The 22,354-nt window shown below is 32.3% G+C and overlaps 1 protein-coding gene across 1 annotated transcript in view; it reads right to left on the reverse strand.

Annotated features, from left to right (window-relative positions):
• The window catches only part of LOC120339059 (uncharacterized), a 54,252-nt gene that overhangs the window by 24,193 nt on the left and 7,705 nt on the right, over nt 1-22,354 (reverse strand). Inside the window, exons 3-14 of the mRNA XM_039407102.2 lie at nt 18,589-18,996; nt 17,922-18,104; nt 16,349-16,528; nt 8,151-8,336; nt 7,450-7,626; nt 6,312-6,485; nt 4,250-4,426; nt 3,559-3,744; nt 2,646-2,816; nt 2,068-2,244; nt 918-1,097; nt 177-353 (exon numbers count right to left, since the gene is read on the reverse strand). Coding sequence (XP_039263036.2) covers nt 177-353; nt 918-1,097; nt 2,068-2,244; nt 2,646-2,816; nt 3,559-3,744; nt 4,250-4,426; nt 6,312-6,485; nt 7,450-7,626; nt 8,151-8,336; nt 16,349-16,528; nt 17,922-18,104; nt 18,589-18,996 — 2,376 coding nt within the window. The remainder of the gene's footprint in view (nt 1-176; nt 354-917; nt 1,098-2,067; nt 2,245-2,645; nt 2,817-3,558; nt 3,745-4,249; nt 4,427-6,311; nt 6,486-7,449; nt 7,627-8,150; nt 8,337-16,348; nt 16,529-17,921; nt 18,105-18,588; nt 18,997-22,354) is intronic.

Here is a 22,354-nt window from a genome sequence, read left to right on the forward strand (position 1 = left end):
AGTTCTTTTGATCAGACGATAGTTATGAATTTTTACAATTATATACCAAAACATTTGCTCTGTATCCACAAACAATATGACACAAAACCCATGAAAATGCTTCTTGCTTACAGACTTATTCGAAACTTAAAAAAACAGTAGTTGGATGATTACGCAAAATGATAATCAATACTTACGTTCACAATATGGTGTCGGGTCACTCCATGTTGAATTATGATAGCATTGTATATTGGATGAACCAAGCAACTTATATCCGACTTCACATTTATATGTGCAACGAGATTTGTAGAAGTTTTTGTCAGTACATTTAACATTGCTGTGAGGTGGAGTGTCATCCATTGGACAGGATATTTCTGAAAAAAGATTTTATAATTGAATTTTTGTGTGAGAAGATTACCTAATCTATATTTCTGTGAATTAACCAAGTATAAAAAGGATTTGAGAATTGCCTCACATGAATGACAAGAGAAACTAGCTTTCCATATCGCCATGAAATAGTACAATTTTTGTTAGCAAAATTCATGAAAGTACATAAACCAGGAAGAAGAGAAAGGCCAGGTTACATATATTCAACTCAAAACATTTATAGCAAGAGGTAATCAATAATATCACAAGGGTATGTTACGACTGAAATAAGTTTTCTTTGTATCACTTCAGAAATAACTCAAATAAACCAATAGAGTGTTTTGAAAAGTATTTGTTGAAGAATCGTCAGCGACTAAAATTTTTGCAAAAATTAAAAACAAGAGCTCAGATGATTGAAACTAAAACCTGATCACAAATTATTATTCATTCAAAACCGCAGAAGGTTCTGATTATAGATGAATATTGAAAAATATGGAAAAGTATTAACTGAGTCGCAAAAAACAACATGCCATGGATCATAATACACCAGTTGAAAAAGGAAATCAGCTCACTTTCACAAACAGGGGAATCCTGGCTCCATGTTGTAGATTCGGTACATCTAGTTTGCTTTTCACCGACGAGTTTATAACCCTTTTCACAGTCGAATGTACATAAAGAATCATAGATGGTATCTTTTGTACAAGTAACGTTACCGTGATCTGGAACAGTTGGAAGACTCGGACATTTGCCAACTGAAAAAGTTTAGAAACAATATGTGAATTATATTAACAAATTGTCTGCCAATATGAAATTGTCTGAGACTTCTCCTACTAGTTAGTAAATCTATGAGCATATAACGCAAGGCTGATTGAAATAGCAAGACTGCAAATATTGTTTGATCAAAGTCAGAGAAAGTTGTGGACATGATGGCCTGGCAGGTTAAGCGCTACACTTAACTATGTCGGCATGACAGGTTAAAAATCCTTGGACCAAATACCAGGCCTACCACCTCAGCCAGGTTGGTAGAAATTCGGTCCTTCGAAAGTATAGCAGCTTCACACCTTTAACATCGCAGTGCCTGCTTGTACAAAGCCTTGTTTAGAGTGGAAAGAATATAATATATCAATTAAAAAGGGTGTATATGTATACAGCAGTTCCATGCCTATCAATGCCTGCTTGTATGAAGCCTTATTGAGAGTTTAATAATATAATATATCATATAAAGAACATAATATATATTATTTTAAAATCATCCTTGCTTATACATATTATATGCAAAACATTCGGAAGCAAATTTAAAATTAATGACAGTAAAGTGAAGTGACCTGAAAGCAGAAAGAATGTCGCATTATTCAGACTGGGTGATTCCAATGCAAAAGCATCGTGTTTCGCAAAGTCGATGAATTATACATGGCGTTGAGCAGAAATGGTACAACGAAGGTGAAAGCAATATAAACAGTAGTCGACAGGCCTGATGGCCGAGTAGATAAAGTGTTTGATTAAGCTGTGTTGGCATCACAAGTTATACATTTTGAGTTAAAATCCCACGCCCACCACCAGATGGGGTAATAGATTGGGTAGGCTATGCTGAAGCGGAAAAAAGAGCCCGTTAAATATTATCAGTGGATGCTTCTTCGAGGTCTTGTTAGGAGAGAAAGACATAAAACAAGCGTCGTTTAAAAACAAAAGTTACATATTCTGCTCATGCCTCAAAAATCTTACTTTTGCAAATAGGAATCTCTGTAACACTCCATGTTTCATCTCTCTGACATTCGCTTGTTTTCGATCCGATGAGTTTATAACCAGGATTGCATGAAAAAGTACAAACAGGACGTCCACTCGTTTGGCAAGTGATTTGACCGTTAGATGGTCTTGCGAGTGGCGGTGAGCAAGTTTGCCCTGTAAATAAATAAGAAAAAAATTTCAATGATGAAAATTAGCGAAAAATAGAGAAAAATTTGTTTGTCCTACTGATTAGTATTACTTGATACATTTCTTACTATATACAGAAAAAAGCTGAGTAATTGAATTGCTGTTCTTCTAGATTGGAATCACAGGGTTAAAATCTAGGATTCAAATACTATGCCTAACACCCTGGTTATGATGAATTAGGCAGGCCATACCGGGTCAAAATGATTCCAGTTCATCCAAAGTATATTGGCTCCTAGCAGCCGTTGCTTGTAATGTATAAAGCCTTGTTTGGAGTAAAAGGGGTAAGAAAAAACATCAAAAATAATTGCACAGTTTTTTAAGCTTGATATAGTCATGACCTAAAAATAAAAGACGAGGAAAAAACTTACTACTACAGCTTGGTGCTTGAGCATCCCAACCAGTTTCAGTGCATTTCGCTTTTGTTGTGCCAAGAAGATTGTATCCTTCTTTACATTGAAAAGTACATGTTGAATTATAGTTATTTGATTCAGTACATGCAATTAGCCCTCTATGTATGCTGATGCCTCTGCATTGAATAGCTGAAATAAAAGTAATCAACGTTCAAGGATATTACTTGTAACTATCTTAAGCCATAGCATTGTATATCACTACTATCATGCAGTGGATCTGATATTTAGTAACTGTGTCAATAAGTGTTCAAAGTACATACAAGAGGTTTGATACCCTCAAAACCAGTTAAACTGCTAACTAGGTGTAGGTGAGTTAGGAGTTCAAAACTCAAAATCACATATAGTAATCAAACTTGAAAGGCAACCTAAACTTAAAATTAAGAGAAGGCAAGCAATTGCAAATTAATGCCAATAAATTCTTAGCTGAGGTTTTTACAGAAAAATGATAGATTACATCCCCAAGAAGTCAGACTGTGTCGATTACACAAATTTAAAAACAAAATTAGAATACAATTTGCACGTTATTGAAACCAAGATATTTAGATTGTTATCAATATGTTACAAATATGCCAAAGGAAAATGAATAATAAAATAAAAAGTTTACACTTATTTTAACATTCTCACTTATGAAATATACTGGGATATTGCGTATTGAACTGCAGTTACTTCCTCCTTACTCACTTCCTATTTCAGATCCATGGTCAAAGCCACACGGATGCTTGAATGAGTCGGTATTAAAAGGATAAATAAGAATAACATAAGCTCTTTCCACAAAATAGCAAGTATACTCGTTATTGTTATACTTGCTACTTCTTGGAATTTATCTTAGTTGTCAAGTGAACTAAAAAACAATACAATAAAGATAACATACGTTTACAAGTTGCAGGAGTACTTGACCACAGGCCGTTGAGTTGACAATTCACTGGGACAGGTTGTGTACCTGGCGGCATAGCATAGCCAGTGTCACATAACACAAGGCATGCTGAATTAAAAAAGTTGTCCTGAGAGCAAAACACATTTCCATTACGAACCTCTGTCAACAGTGAACAGGTGATCCCTGAAATAACAAAATTATTAATACTAAAGAAAAACAAATGATATTTTCAAAGTTCATAATAGGTTATCAAGTTTAAATAAAACATCCTGGTAGGTTGGTGATGGCAGACATGTTGAAGACAAATCGATGACTTGTAGAAAAATACTAAAAAGATAATTTCACTAATTTTTTACCAGTATGAAGAAACTATTGAAACTTATGCGAGTTAAAACATATTGGAATACATTTTCAGATTATCATACTAAATTAACCCTATAAACATGTATTTTTCAGCATGAATAACAACCTAGATGTTCAAGTAACCACCGATCTTTAGGACTATCTCCACAACCTAGCGCTTGGTTAACCATTCCCAAACTCGACCTGAACTAGTCAAGACAAGAGGTCATAGTTCGCCATATTTATGATTGAGCAGTCTTATTAGTTTTCCTGTCCCCTCGAAAATATAAAAATTCTCATCCTATCCTATGTCATAGCACTCAAAAATTTAGATTCAGAAACTTACTTTCACAAACAGGTGTAGGATTGGACCATTCCCCTTCATTGATACATTGAGTTGAATCTGATCCTTTCAATTTGAAACCATGAGAACACGAAAACGAACATGTAGATCCATATAATTCATTGTTAGTACAGGTCACAGCACCATTCGCTGGATTGACTTGTCTATTGCAACTGATTTCTAAAGAGAGATTTATGGTTACAACATTGGCAGTTTGGGGCAAGGATAGTAGTGGCAGGTTCAATTCCCTAGTAGTCAATATAAAATTAGAGTAATAATTAAGTGCGTGGGCTGAATGTCTAAGTACAGCCTTTTCATCCCTTGTAAGTAGGGAATTAAAAAATTTCAAAATAGAAAAAGCAAGGAATGTATTATAAAAAGGTTGAGAACCACTGGCTTATTGGATAGATTCCAGAAATAGCTCCATTTGTATCAGGGTCTCCAGAGCCTTGTTTGAAGTGAACCTCATAAAAATCATGCTTTAGAATCAACAAAGGGAAATACCCGGCAATATTAAAAGATTCACTAGAATACATTGTAGAATTAGCTTCAGACCATGTTATCTTATTTTGCCCTTACTAGAAATTCTAAGATGTAAGCTGAATTTAAAACTCAAAAAAAATTTTAAGGCCGTTTTTTGGGTGTTATATGCAAGATCAACTTATATGCGAAGATATATATATCAACTGCTATTTGAAAAAATACTATAAGAATATCACTAAATGATCCATATGTACACTCTGTGTTCAATAAACGTTTTGAAATACATTATGACAAAGCAAAGCGCCAGTTACTGTAGTTGCCAGGTGCAATGTTTCATTCTTAGCAATGTCAATCAAATGCAATCCATGGGTGGTATTTTAACACATCCTATCAATTATCTTCGACCAATGTGTTTATGCCGACCTTATTAAATTCCTGACAATGATGTTGTGACGAATTTCCCAAGCCTCCCAATAATACCAAATCATAAACATCTGTCTGATATAAAATTTGTATATATAACATTGTTTGCGAGCGAAACCAGTGCACTGGAGAAAATTGCATATTAGTGGGAAACTGCCTGGTTTGTATATAATTGAAAATATTGATGAAAAATTTGCAATGAAATATCAGTACACACAAGTTAGGCTTAAGGATCGTTTTGCATAATTCTTGTGGTTGTTTGGGTGATTGCTGCTATTGGGAGAAAAAACGCATTTCACCACAACTAATAACCAAATCGATTCAAATTTTCAAAACTTCAAGATGAACGAAGTCTGTCAAATGCTACTACACATATTTTTTGCATGATCTTTATGTCTATAATATGGACTTTTGAACTTATATTAGGTGATTTAAAGTTGGAAGGACAAAGCTAGACAAGGTGATAAAAATACATTACTCAATGTTGGTATATATTTCTATTGACCAGGTAAACCATAACTGGTATTACATCACCTAGCATTACCAGTCTACTTGACACTCGCTTCACTTGCTTTTTGAGGACATTGTACGATTTTACCCAACAATCAGCCCATTGTGGTTATTTTAAGCACAACTTGAACTTAAGTGGCCAACAGAGGCACGAGAGATATAAAATATATTATCTCTCTATCAAGATTTTCTATTCTATAATATAGATAGCCTATATCAAAAACGTTATTTTATTTTACCTTATAAAAATATAAGTTTTCATATAAATATATACCGGTACTATGCAAATGTTGAAATTATGATTACCTCTTTTTAGTCTGATACAAACAGATTTACAGAGATGTAGCCAAACGAAACCATTTTCATAAAAATTTGGCAAGTATGAATATTTTACTAAAATATGCTATGCAGCATGATTTTATTGCAGGAGGAATTACTTTTGAATGAAAGAAAATATCATAGAAATACCAAACTATTGTTGAGGAATTAACAAGCTATGACCATGAACATCTTTTTCAATAGTTAAGTAGACTATAGCACACATCCTCTGACAATCAAACAGTTTTTTCTTAATAAGCTTTCCACTTGAGAATATTGTTGTAAAGCATTCTGTAATCAACACTCTGATCACAGGTAGCCCTTCACTTACGAGTGCATTTTGGAACTCCAACATCCCATCCACTATCAGTACAAGTCAGAGATCCCTGGCCTTCAAGTTGAAATCCACGATCACAAGAAAACGAACATTTTGATCCATAAAAATTTCCATCATCACAGATCTTCTGACCATTTTCAGGGATCGCAGGAATATTACAAGTTTTCCCTGAAAAAATAAATACATATTACTGTTTCCAATTTATAGCACATTGAATTTTTTTGTATCAATAGCAAAGGAAAAGTATATTAGATCAATATTTTATTTGGTACTACATGAGACAATTTTGGGTGTGTAGCAAAATACTAATCTACTTGTAAAATAAATTCGGTGCTCCCGAAGTATGCGAACCAAGATGGCGGACATCGGAACGTAACGTGGGTAACAGGTTAGGGTTAGGCGATAATTTTTTTCCAATTTTCCTTATTTTAGTCCTATTATCAGTTCGAAGACTAGCCAAGAGCCTCCCGTAGTATTTATACCTAAAATTATGACCTAACCCTAACCTAGTACACATATTACATTCCGATGTCCGCCATCTTGGTTAGCATACTTCGGGAGCCCCAAAAATTCTTCTCTTCTGCCTATCTGTTAAAATTAATGTTGAGAGTGGTGGGATCAAAGGAATTCGTGCAAACGTTAGATGGCGGCAGACGTTGAGCAGTTAGATGACTGCAGCAAATGGATTATGTGCACCACAGACCACAGCTGACGACTAGCGTTAAATTTAGAATTTTGAAAGTTATGTATTAGATTTATGTAAAGTAGGGCATGTTAATACAACTTACAGAGTGCCATACATACATTCTCTAAAATAAGGCAACCTGTTGTTAGTGAGTCCAGTATAAAATAGAACCCGTTGATAAAATTTTGAAGCCACCACTGATGACTAATAGTATCGAACATTCAGATGCATTAAGATAGTTCATGTGCACAAAAACAATTTCATGTTTCACATTGATTTCATGTATCGCTAGATCAAATGTGCTTAATTTGATAACTTTTCCTTGGTGTAATTTAATATCAATAAAGCAAGTTAGTCTCTCGAATGTGTCACGGTTTGTATTAAGAAAAGTAGATGTATTTTGAGTTTGAAACATTTAAGAATCTTGGTATTAGATTGACAACATACTTTCGCAAGTTGGTGGTTCACTTCCCCATGTTTTATCAGCGGTACAAACAGAACTTGCACTTCCAACCATTGTATACCCTGTATCGCATGTAAATTTGCAAACAGATTGAAAATTTATTCCAGCTGAACATGACACTGCACTGTTCTCGTTGGCACCAATTGAAGGACATTGTATTTCTGAAGAAAAATAAAGCATATTGTTATATCTAAAATGTTTCATTACAAATGGACAATTCTATTCTGCAAAATACTGTAAATCTTCTTGATTCATTGGTAAAAGAAATAGGAAGAACTTCCTATATATTTAAATACAGGACACCACTGAATCTTTCTTTATCTTTATGTTAATTTGTTGTCGTTGGGAAAACCTTTTTATTATTAGACTAATCATTTCTGAAAATTTCTGTAATTAGATATGAAAAATCTATTTTTTAGATCTTGTATATCAGAATATTTTCAAACTATTTTGGAAATGCACACAAGTTTTTCAATAGGAACATCAAAGCACAAATAAAAAAATGAAGATTAATAGACTTTTTTCATTTCCAGCCAGTGAAATTTGAAATCTATTCGCCTAGTAATTACTAGGAAAAGCTTTTTTTTACCAAAACGCCAACCATAAGAAAAACAACAATTTTGCAAGATGATCCTTAAATACACTTCACGTCTAACAACACTGTACACCCAATATATCCACTCACTTTCGCAAACAGGTCTCGTTTCATCCCATTCCTCATTCAGTTGACAGATTCTAATTGCAGGACCAAGAAGTTCAAATCCTTGCAGACAGGTGTAAGTACATTTTGATCCATAGAAAGCATTATTCGTACAATTGACTGTTCCATCTTGCAAACCTTCTTTTTCTAGATCTGGATCACAGATAATTTCTAAAAAATAAAAAGATTTTGATTTATTAATCAACAGTTGCATTCAGTGCAGATAAGATAATCAGTACTTGTCTCAATAAGATCATCAAAAACCTTGGACAGTTTGTAAATGAAAACATATGATGTCAATAGCTGGAGGCATAATTGTGTTTGTTTAATGTTTGTGGTGAAATTATGTTTCAAAAATACTAAATTAAAAACTGTATGACGTTATTGTAACATGAAAAATACTTTAGATGAATTAATATTAGTAACATGACATATTGGAATCAAATAATTTATTTCTTTGAATGCAATACTATATTTCAGGTATGTGATTTTTATTTCTTTGAGCTTAGGGCAAAAAGAAATAGTATCGAGATCATGTTTAATCAAGTATGATATATGGCTAAATGTCCAATTACAATGTATTTCATATATAGGCCATGCTTAAAATTTCACTGCCATCTCAACTCTATTATTTTATGCATTGTGAATCAAATTGCAATTTTAAAAATCATATCCGATAAAATCAAAATTGCATTTTTGTGGTTATCACACGAGCAAGTCGAATACAAAAGCATAAACCACATTTTCTATTAAATCCTTATCAAACTGTGTTCATGGCGCATGGATAATAACCGCTCTTTTGTCACAGGAAAAAACGACGGAAAATAGTGTTGATGCAAGGCTATGCGGAACAATGTTCTCATTTTCTTAGCTATCGTTATTTAGAGAAAGGCGTATCTATCGCCTAAGGCTTGTAATAAGTAACGACTGGAGCGGAAAATATGGTCTGCCTGAGCGAAGCTTACGCAAACAAACTGTGTTTAATTTGAGCGAAAAGCTATGTTAAATTGACACAGCCACATTACAATCTGAAAATTTTTGACCGGATTTTAGTTTTTTGTTTGACATTTTGAAGGTTAACAAAACAGTGTTCCCAATGTACTTTCAATATTGCAATATAGTCTCAAAATTCATTTGTATTTCACATGTCAATTTCATTGATATTATTTTGCTAACCCAAGCTTTGTTAAAGATTTGATCATATGATACAACTATAAAAGAAAAAATAATTGGGAAAAATATATACTTATGGAAACACTTGGATTTAGTTATTTAGTGGGCAGTGTCCATTTCAAGATACAATTATTTTGTTTACATTAATGTCAAATATATTTGGAAACACTTGAAAAAAATTCCGATATTATACTGAACTTATTGCTTTAATCATAAAAGATAATATAAAACTTATTTCGATGGTGTTGTCCTTAAAAGGTAAAACAGCTTATTTATGTATGACCATGTTATTACCATTGGGTAAATATTTGTAAAAATGTATTTTGTATACAATACTTCTGTGATTTACGGTATGGAAAACAAGTCGATTGTGAAATAGAAGAGAATCTTACATTATATTACTGTGTAGTATGTAAATCAAATCATAAACTAAGCCCTAATAATTATAATATTTAAAAAGAGTGATTCCAATTTTGAATGAATCAAAATGAGAAATTGGATATGTGCATGGAATACAACTTTATACAAGTGAATATTGTATAATACAATACAATATTGCATATACAATATTCATTATCTTAATAAGAAATATTTATACAAAAAATACAATTATGTATAAAAAGTGGCACAAATTAAAAGTGGCAAAAATTTTAAAAAACACAACTTTCACTGTAATGTTATTTACATGTATTGCTCAATGATAGGTTTGTTTGTCATTATCAAAATGAACTAATTACGACTTGATCCAATATGAGGCACAACAATATTTATGATTATCGAATGGTCAATTTTTGTGAAAAACGTTAGTGACACAAGGGTAATTAACAAAGTAATGTTTCTTAATAAGATAATCATTTAGCAAGCTTCATAAACTCAGATCTCATTTTTTTCTCATTTACTATTTCATATTAATATTGATTAATTAAGTTTGAAATGATGATTGCTAATACCAATTTCAAAAGACAGATATTGACTGATAAGATGGTTCCATAGAAGTCACTCTGACAAGTGACAATAATCTTGAATTGGTGAATCTTTCATATTTTCTCCACCTGGACGGTTAAGCCCATGTATCTACTATTCTTCTGGAATAAAATTTTCAAATGTGGAACATCAATTTGAAATATATTCTACATTGGGTCATGCTGAACATAGCAGCCAACATATATAAGTTAATGTATATTCATTCAATGATTTAGGAATATACAGAAGTTTTTTTACTATTGGTGGTCTGTCTTTTTACAGTTTACAAAAATTAAATCAAACAATTTTGTTCATATAGCGAGACTCAGATTGATCAAAACGACGTTTATTGAATGAAACTACTTTAAATTATTCTTAATGAAATCAATAATTCAAAATAAAGAATAATATTAAATTTTGAATCAATTGGAATATTAAATATGCTTTAAAGAAATATGAGGAGTAACAAGAAAATTATTGGGTGAATATATATTAAAAGAAACTGTTACATAAAATTATGGGAAAACACCAACGAATATGATAAAACTATTAGATATGATGACATTGACAGATATTTAAATTCCAAACTTATGAACAAACTTGTGATTTCATCACTGGTTAACTTTTTACACCGCCCTGGCAGACAATGAGTCAACAATGAGCATATTTGTCTCGAATAATGTCAATGTGTCTCGAAATAGCAAGGTAAAGTGTAGGGTTACATCATTGCAAATGCTGACAAGGAATTTTAAATATTACTGTAGTTGTCTAAAAGGCGTATCGAAAACAGAATGAATATTCTAATACCTTCAGGATTTATGTTAAAATATCTTCATTTAAAAATGTAATTCTACGCAGCTGACATTGAATGTCCAGAAACTAATCTATTCAGATTTAACAAATGTAGAATTATATATATACTATCTAATTTACAATTAAATATGAATAACAGAATATCTTTACACGAAATAGTAAGTTTATTCATGAGCTTTCGTTAGATTATATTCTAACTTCTTCAGATAAAACAAGATATGGCTGGAAATGGTAAAGATCAATAGTAGTCAGTTAAAACAAAATATTGAGAATTTACAGTTCTAAAGTTTTTTGTGGTACATTTTGTAATCTATACAATATATAATAATTTATGAAAAATTCTGTTGAAATTGTCCGATTTAGAATGCAATATTTGGAATTGAAAATATTATTTTTAGACTGCATACTGCATAGAAAATAGTAAATCATAGTATTGGACATCCTTGTTGCCGTGACAAATTTATTAACAATAGTGAAGCCTAAAAAGGGAAACATTTAATTTGATAAAACAGGCAATGTGTGCAATACAGATGCAGTAAAACAATAAAACAATATCAAAGACTTTTTCGAAAATATGCTTGACAACGACAAATATGAAATAGGTTTCAAAAACGAATAACACAAAAAAAAATTTTCCTATCATCATATCATATGAAACTCTGGATATAAATTTTTATTACTTACCTACCGTATGTAACAAAGAACTTTTAATGTGAAACTATAAGCCAATGAGCGCAACAACATAAATTGTAAAAACTTTAGCAAACATTATAAAACATAATACAAAATATCTCAAACATGAGTTGTGATACTTATAATGTATTCCAGAATCATGACTCACAATGTAAAGAAAGTTTAAAAAGTACAAAAGAATTTTTATGGTTGTATACGATATGCCTTAGCGATTGTCCGAGAGGGTGAATGAAAGAGTTTTCCAATTCGATGCATTCAACAATGAAAGTTCAGTAACACAGGCTTATTTTACATACTATAAAATGTCAGCCCTAATATGGATTTTTGATATAAACGTTGGTATCTCAGAATTGGATGCGGATTTTGCTGAACTACAGGTCAATTTAGAATAGTTTTAAAGTAATTTAAGTAAAATACTGGATTGATATCATTGCATTTGAATGCCTAATTTGATCTTGAATACAAAAAGAGTTTTATTTTGTGAATTAGCATAATCGGAATCATTTTTAAACACTATGTTAGAAACAATTTTATGATAACAAAGGTATTTATCTATTTCATCATTTGCATGCATCTAATAAATAAATTAATAACATTTCCAATATCAGTATATTGTAGTACTAATTCAAGTCTGATTTCTATCTAACACACATAGAGCAGTAAAATGGTCGATAAATAGAACTAAATTCCACTTTCACATCCCCTTATTTTATGGGATTACATGATGCTAGGTTTCTAAATCCATCATTGTATCAGTCAATACCAGTAAAACATTAGTAATGAGAAAGACACTTGTAATTGATAGTCCCAGATGAATAACCAACCACAAAGCAATGGGAAATACAGGTTTTAAAGTAAAGCTGACAATAAATCAATGGTCTCTTTCAGCAGTAATTGGCCTTTATCTCAATGGATGAGTAAATTCAATCTAATGAATTCCACAAAGGAGGTTTTTTATACTAAAAAGTAATAAATTCTGCATTTTGCTAAATTCGATCAAAGCCGATACATTTGAATTTTGAAAGGAGGTGGTGTGAAATCTAAAAAAAAAACTTCAAACAAAACTAAGATCAAGTATGTTACTATTTCATTGCCATTCTCATTGCTAAATTACCAGTTAAAATAAGAATTAACACAAATTGGTCTTGGTATAAAACATACAGCTACTGGCATTTGAAAAATAGGAATTATTCTAGTTTGGCATCGCCTGTCCAATTTATTATAATCCAAGTTTACCATAGTTAAGATTTATTAGCAACATCATGAACCAAATTGATTGATAGATATCCTGTAGCTTTCATATATTCTGCCACACATTATGATTTCATTGCATCAAAATCAGATTAGAATGGTTAAAACGAAGGCGTTCAGCATACAATTAATATACCGGTAGTTGATTATCCCATCAAAATAAAACAACTAACAGCATGGGCATGGAAAATAATGTTTCATCATATACAAGTAAATTTTACATTTTGTCTAACAACTTCATTTTAATAACTGGCTCGTGGGACCTACTTCCGATTGTGTTGACATTTGACCTCAATCAGAATCATATTTAGTGATAAACAATGAATATGTATAATTTCTGGTGTCCAGACCCATGTACCACATGTTGGATTGTAATCAGATAGCAACTCGGACAATCGAATATTTCACAAATGTTATTCTAACCTCCTTACATGGAAGTATTTGAGACGAGAGTGTGTGTTTGATGATATGGTTCCCGCCCACTTTTCATAATACGGCTGCCATACTGTGGCCCATTGTCCTTGTCCAACTGAGCTAACAAATTATTTCGATTGTATTTATAATAATTAATATCCAAGTATGTATCATAGATGTTTTGCTTCTAAACACTATGCTCCATTTATGATTGATACTCGATCTGGGATAAAATGAAACAAATATTTCTAGCAGGAGACGAAGTTTGTAGAATCAATCCATTGTGATGGCTTCACTCATTTATTACTAGGTAAGATGACAACAAAACTCAGTTTGGGAGTGTTAGTGAATAAATATCTATGAAAATGTGATGTGTTTGGTATCTATGAACTCAAAAATACTGTATTTTTGAAGATATCAATGGATTTAGAGAAAAATTATATAATAAAATAAAGTAGAATAGGGAATAGGCCGATATTTGATAACTTTATTATGAATATATTTCTGGATTAAAACGAATAAGTGAAAGTTACTCTAGTATTAAAATATAGGTTTTACAAATGATAATACATTGATCGTTTTAAAAATATTTAGTTCGTTGTAGCCTACCAAGTTGTATTATGATGATACGCTCAAGTTTATCTAAAAGGCAAACGTTGTGTACAAAACTGAATAAGTCAAGACAAAATAAAAAAAAGTCAAGACATGCCAATAAATTTTAAACTCTTTCACAGTTTCACAGTTTTATCTGTATTACATCATGGCAAGGATGTGGTGTTGAAATAGTTCCTATGAATGTCATTAACAATACTTATTCACAACAGAGTATTCATGCAGAACATTTTCCACTTTCGTGAGAAACTCAGTTCAATGTCCGAACAATGAAAAAACGTGATTCCTATAACTAAAGATTGCCATTCACCATGAAATTTCAAGACTTACGATAAAAATCCAAAATTGCATGTTCTTTCCCATAAATCAAAAAGTATAATATTAACCTGTCTGAAGAGTAAAAATATTTTAGCGGGCTGTTGGTGTAGCGTTCCGGCAAAGCACGCTCCATAGCGTACTCAAAAACTTAGGCAAAATATTATCATTCAGGCATGATCTGTACTTAATTCCTGAGTAATACTAACATATCGGTCTTAGCATGGATGAATGCATTCTACTTTTGCCCAAAAATACTAAAAATAACACCATGAAATGAATATAAAAAAGCAAATGGAAATGAAAAATTCTCAAGAGACTTTGGAAGGATGAAATTTCACACTGCAAAACTATTTAAAGTTTTGTAAAATATGTGACATATTATTAACTTACCGTACTAGACTTTGCATATAATAAGAATAGGGGTAAAAAACGTTTCAGCTTGATATTGTTTGAAGTAATAGTTACTAAGGCAATTTAAATTTGCCCAGTCACATTGCATAAAGCTCAAATCGTTACAAATAAATAAAAAATTGTCAAAGTTCAATTTCCTACATAAATTTTTGTCAATTATTGATAGACCCTTGAGACAAAATTTGAAAACAATGATCTACCGGATTTAATTTAAACAAGTTTAGTGAAAAGGAACATTTACAATTTGTCAGTTTTCAAAAACTTTGGGTTTAGGTTACGTTTAGTTCGCTGCGGGTGAGTGACGACAGGTGAGGGTGATCTAGTTTTCAAAGACCCCCTTGGGACCCATTTTTGTCCCCTTTAATTGTAAGAAAATCAAGCCGCAAACTCAAATCAAGCATGCAATTTATAAACTTTGAATCAAGCGCTTTGATGATTTTATTTTCACCAAGTTAACTCCAAGAATAATTTTTACTTAGACATGACAATTTATGCATGGGCCTTCCTCAATAGCACAATTAAAAGATTTAACCGGATGCATTCATTTGTTGACACAGGGCTAGAATAAATTCCACTTTGAGCCTCCTTTGTTCGAAGTGGGTAACTTATCAAGAGTGCGATAAATGAGGTGAATTTGGGTACCATTACGTGTGCCGCAGATTGAAATATAAATATTGCCATTTGCCACTCATCATTAGCAGAAGCTTTTCCAAATTCGAGAATAGAGCAGTACTACAAGCTTTGTGGCCTGTTAATGAGCTACCAAGATACTGTTTGTTTGTTTGTTGAGTGAACAACAAATAATAGTCAACACTATGGTGTAAAACAAGGCACATTTGAGTACAGGTGGGTAATGCTTATTAAACATAATGCATCTAAGATAAGGCTTAAATATATTGATATGTATGTACAAATGTAAAGTTTACTTCTTCATAAAAAAATGTTTCAAAGTTGCCAGCTATTCGTATAGTAGCGTTTGGCAATCTAATACCACTTAATTTAATTTAAAATTATCCAAGAGTTCAAGGTGCACAATTTTAGATGACGCCATTGCACACTAAAAACAAATCTCATAGAACCCACAAAAATTTGCTCAAACGTACAGTAACTGATACAAAACTTTTGGAATGCGTAAGAATGAATTAAAATAATTACTATTGTTTCTTATGGTAAAAAGTTTCGGTAGTCGAATGTCAAATCGGTAGTCGAATGCTAATCCTGACGAAATACGTTCGACTACCAAGGTATCACTAATTCACTAATCACTATAATTGCATTTAAAAACTTCACATATAGGTCATTGAATTATTTCCCTGTGAATTTGAATGTGTATGTGTACAAAACATATGTGGTCAAGTTCTAACACAGTTGAATTAGCACACCTAATATAATATTTTACTCCAGGTGTAATTATAGTTCTCCCATTTCTACTTTCCCTTATGGAGAGCATATGATGAATATGGGACTGACTGCGTCCTATATTTATTTTCCTACATGTCTGATTTCATTGAACTAATTCTATAGTAAAAACTCACTTTCACATTTTGGTGCATTATCGTTCCACTTGCTATTTTCCATGCACATGAGTTGCACTGGACCTCTGAGAGCATACCCTGTGTCACATTTGAATATGCATGAAGAATCCAAGCTGTTGTCATTTGAACATGAAACCGTCCCATGTTCAATTTCAGTCATAGGCGGACCACAGAGAATTTCTAAAAGAAAAGGGGTGAATGAAAATACAATGTTCATTGAAAAGTGTAGGAAATATATTGATAGTTCCTGGATGAATTGACTTCTAAAAACTTGACCATGGCCACACATATTCTAGTGTCAAAATGTAGATATCTTCATAGAAAATAACTGAAAATCAACTACCAACAAAAATATTATTTTAAAAAAGTTAGAAACGTAAAATATTATATATAATTAATATATAAAATATTTGAATCTTAAACAAATGAAGTATATACGGTCACAAAAATTTTTCAAAATGTCAAATACGAATAGAAAAGTTATTCAGACAGATATAACATCATGTCATGAATTACGAAGACTATTGAATAAAGAATAATAATATCGTTTTATGGATCAACCCTATGCCAATAATTTGCATTCATGTGAATAGTGTGTTGGCAATTATCCTTAATAAAAAGGTTTGGTCAAGTGATTTTGTAAACATATAATACAATGAACAGTTATGGGAAGGCTTAATTAAAGAGTGTTCTTATTTGACTTCAACAATATTACTCCGAAATTCAACAAATTTATATAATCGCAGTTGAACCTGTTTGAAAGGATAGGCTACTAGAGTTAATCGTGATATATCCATATATTATTTATTATTTACAATTTTAGCTTCACAATTTCCTCAATTTCAATTATGCTAATAAAATTCAATACATAATCCTAATGATCTTCACATAATCAAATAATCTGATAAGTTCTTTTAATATAATTGGCATAACTCAATGCCATAAGGTAGGTAATATAAATGGGACAAGACATTCCAATGTGTCGCAATGTGAAATATTCATGTATTACAACGTATTTCAAGAGGGAAGTGTGCCAAGTAAACATATCTGCATCACTATGCAAATAAATGCATTGGGATTGCAAGATTCAGTAAATGTTGTGATGCGAATGAGAAAAAAAATTTAAAAATGAATCTGCAGTCAAATATAATATCTTCATGTAACTTTAGCACCGTGCCGATACATAATTATGGTTATAAAGTGTTCACCACGCCACACTAACAGTTTAAAACTACGCACTAAAGGTTGTGTGATTAATTATATCCCAATTACCACAAGCTCTCATTTCTAAAATTTGTATTGATTTGAAGACTTTCGTCCATTTTTGTTTTCATATTTTAAAAAACTGTATTTTTTTAATTTTGAAAGCTTTTTGTAAGCATAATTATTGATATAGGCCTATTATCATTGTTTTGCATCACATGTCTTTAAAGAAAATCAATTAAAGAATTCTTTGCCTGGAGAGATTTGGTGCATTATGATTATGAACATCCACACAAAAATAACAGACACAAATTTTTCAACCAACTCACTCAGTGTAAAAAGTGCATCAATAAATTACAAAGATACATACTTTCACATTTTGGAGTTTCTGCAGTAAATAGGCCATCATCTGTGCACTCTGATGGATTTTCGATATCTTCTGGTAACCTATACCCATAGTCACATGTGAAGGTGCATTCTGAGGATACATATTGTCCCAAAGTACATGTCATATCTCCATTTTCCATGGGTGAAAGAGCCAGGCATTGGAAATCTGAAAATGACAAAGACATAAAAAATCATCATAGATGGCGAACAGAATTTTCATTCTGCGTTTCATATTAGCAACTTAATTTACATTAGATAAAGTTGATGCGTGTAAAGTAATTGAATTGAGTGTATCTTATTTTTAGGTATCTCATCAGGCCTACCAAACTTACTATAATAATATTAAATTATAGTTTGGACTCCCCATAATTTAATCATAGTTCAGATTCTGAATAAAGATTCTTTCTTAATTTCATATTTTATTATGAGACCGTTCACCTATATTTCATTGACAAAGACAGAATTGTATTCATAATTCCCTGTTGCTTTTTATAAATAATATTCTTGCATTGTGCTGTCAAGCCTGTCATACAACAAACTTATGATTGTCAGAATATGTAAAATAGTTTTCATGTGTAATCCTAAATTTAGGAACATTTGAATGACATTCATCAAAATAAGCATGCAGCATTAATATACTAATTCCTCACTTCTCATGTTTTTCATGCTTGTTGTTCCTTCCTTGACTCGAGATAGCCATTTGCTTTCTGTTCCACGAGAAGTATCGAGAACGGCGGTATTTCCTTGCCTTTTCATGTATTTGTATGTGCTGCCGTATTTTTGTAACAATGAAGAACGAGACAAATATTTCCATTTTTGAGTGTTCTCTTCCAGTTCACAATTTTCCAGGACAATGGTGTTGTTTTTAACAGCAAGACATTGTTGCGTCTTTATATTTTTGAGAGTATATTTTGCAACCCACACCCAGGATTGAGCAGAATCTGATAAATCACAACTGTCTACTATGGTGACAGATGATGTTAAACCTGCAGATGTAGATGGAATTGCTTTCAGGCATCCTCCACTGCTAATGGACGAATAGATTTGAAACTCTGGACCTGAAAAGGTAAAGGAAAGGCTTAGATTTCAATTTTTATGAACTGTTATGTATTTGAAATGTAAGAAAAAGGTTTACTCAATTTCATTAACATGCCTATGTTTTGATTTATCTGTGTGTCAGAAAAGTTTGTCTGGGCAGTCTATTAAAAGTAAGTAGGTTATAAATTGAACTTGTAAGAACTTGCGCGGGGCGCAGGTTGCACGACCCTGGTGTAGAGATTCAAAATGTTATTTGTTCTTTTTTATCGTCCAAGCAAGAGGGGAAAGCTAAAGCAAATCTACAAGTACCACAGTGTGAGAACTGTAGATATATCAAGTGTGGTGGTTGGAAATGGAAAGTTGTGAAGCGTATTGATCTATATCTATTATTTATGTGCATAACATCAAAATCTATAGTTATCTGATGACAATACAATTGAAATAAATCAAAGAAACCAAAAGGGCAGTCTTATCTAGAAACATTAAACACAGGTGGCTCTACATATCAATGTATTCCCAATGGTAGATAGAGATAGGGACGATATCTTAAATCACAGTGGCTTCCTTTCCTGGTCAGAAAGATAATATTGTATGGCACAAATCGGCCTACCGTGTTTAGATATCGGGTTACGACGTATAACAAAAAGCGATCCCGCTGAATATAATAGGGGCGGAATGACATACACCGATCCTACATTACCGCGGTAAGACGCAGCACGCGACTGCGTGAAATTAAAATTAATGGAATCCTAACAGGATTTATTTTCTTTCTTATAATAAATTGATACGGTAGCTTAATGTAATCTTTACTGATTATGTTTGGACATGGATAAATCACACTTGGGACCCACAATTTCGCGTCACTCATCTAATTTGCCATTGACTTCGCCATCGAAAGGAGTAAAATGATTGAAAACTTCAATCTCGAGAAAATTGTTTATAATATTGTTCTATACCCAAGCACAGCACCGATAACTAATAGAAAATCGGCATTTTACAACGAACATTTGCTAGTAATTTCACACTTTATTACATCTCATAAAAGCTACATCTACTACATTTCTCTATCAAATTACGAATAGATTTTGGCAGTTTCTGATTTTACGACTTTTCCGATAATAGCCATGTAATTCGTAAGTATAGTTTTAATATGTTACAAACAGAAAACAACAGCTGAAACTTCGTTGTGGACATTAAACATAATGTCCATTCAGGTCGTAAAATAGGAATAAACATTCGACACTTTGTGAGATGCCAACAGCAAAGTGAATTATCTTTAGATGTAGTGTTTTAACTCCAATTTTAAAGCCAAACTATTAATCTTGGAATATATTAACCGAACCGAACAAAACTATTTGAGTGGTTTGAATGGCTCACAAACTTATGACAGCTGTAATGAAAATTAGTCATGACATGACAAATAAAAGTTCGACGAGACAGATGTTATTACATAGTCGAAACAACGAGTTTTGGTCGTTGGAATTTCTTTCAAATTTCGTCGATTTGCATTAATTACGTCCAAGTCTACTTATACTTGACTGGAACAATTGAATGGGTACATTTCAAATTATAATTGTAAAATGGTGTCACGAAAGAACATAAAATATAGTTTTGGAACAACTTTCAAGAGAAATAATATGGCTTAACGGGAATTGAAGACTATTTTCTAATACATTGAGTTGAGTGTGTTTATAAAAGATTTAACAAGTACGTGGCGTAATTTCAAACACAAAGAAAAGTCCAGTTGGTCAACAAACATTGGAGTATGACGAAACAGAGCACCACTTGAGAAGGCGTGACCATAAGCGATTCCAAGACGCACAAACCATCGTGAACGAAGCACTGTATAAATTTTTGATGCTTAAAATTCTGACGTCAAGCAGGGAGAAACGCCCTGATCGTGACCGTGGTATTGAATTTGAAACAATATAAAATTACACAAAAAAGGGAATATATGAACATGGAATTGATTTGGCACTGCAATATCGTATCGTTGACACGTATAATGTAAATGGCTTCATTGTACATTAAAATTAGTGCCGTCGTGTAAATCCTATTTTTAAGAAAAACAAGTGGGCAATGTTATTTATTATGTTACTAGCAGTAGGGGTGGCTACTCAATTATTTAGATTTTAGATTATCCAAATAACGTATACTGGTATTTGGAAAGATGTAATTTCAGGAGACAGAAATCGGAAATATCTGTCGGAGCACCTCGTCGACATACAGCTAAATTTGGCAAACGTGAAAACGAGCTTTTCGAAACGTCATTTTTTACATTGCAATTTCACTATCATTTGGTGTTCTTCTTCCTGATTTTCGACACCATTCGTGATAGTTCGTATCACTATATCAATAAGAGATAGTGAGTTAATAGCGCGTTGTCGGGAAAGTTAAAACCAAATTCGCGAAAATAACTAATTTGTGACTAGACAGTCGGTGTCCATTACAGTTTTTAGACATTACGATTTACCAATGCAAAATTTACAAAAGCAGTGAAAATTTAAATTTAAAACTTGGATTCAACCTACCGTAAAATAAACACCATTTGCGATTACAAACAATTGAACAATGCCACGACAGATTGAGCATAAATCGAACATAAATGCCGAAATATATTTCTTATATAATATCATTTATATTAGTGAGGTCATAAAGATGAAATGTCTCTTTTAATACAAATAACGTATTTTAATGATTTATCATGTTTGGCATGTTGATAAAGTAAACAATAATTTTGACCAGAACGGCGGCGCCGGAAATCAAAGAACGATGGAATTCGTTGAGAATGCGACAAGCATTATCACAACGTGACGGAAGCCTATTCAAACTGTTTTTCAAGTGGGAGCGCCGTCGCTTATCATGTACGATGTTCGGTAATCGCCGTATATCATGGTTTGTTGCCTCCACACAGGATTCACGGAAACTTGGCCATGCAGAACTAATATTCTACTAAATACGGTACAGTTTACGTAACGTTTGTGGTAGAATTAGAAGTGCTTTGTCGAGCGTGGGCCAAATGTGGATCGTAGTTGGATATTGGAAATGTTTATTCATTGACACATTGTTTATATGACAAGTTAATATAACTGGACATATAATACACAGATAATTATAATTGCAAATATTCAGTAGAGATTTGTGAGGAAAATTTTTATTGCGTAAGAATAATTTGTAAAAAGATGCCCACTGCAAAATACAAGTTAAATTTACGAGTTTGGCATTCGTGTCATTGGCCTTATAGTGCAACGTGTTAAGCTTTACTTTCTAAAAAAAATGTAAAATTTCTTCATTTACTATTCGTTTATTCTTTTCAAAAGATGCAAATTAAAACAACAAAAATGTTAATTTCCTATAAGTCTCCCATCTCAAGAGACT

The sequence above is a fragment of the Styela clava genome, chromosome 9, assembly GCF_964204865.1.
Source record: "Styela clava chromosome 9, kaStyClav1.hap1.2, whole genome shotgun sequence".
Lineage (NCBI taxonomy): Eukaryota > Metazoa > Chordata > Ascidiacea > Stolidobranchia > Styelidae > Styela > Styela clava.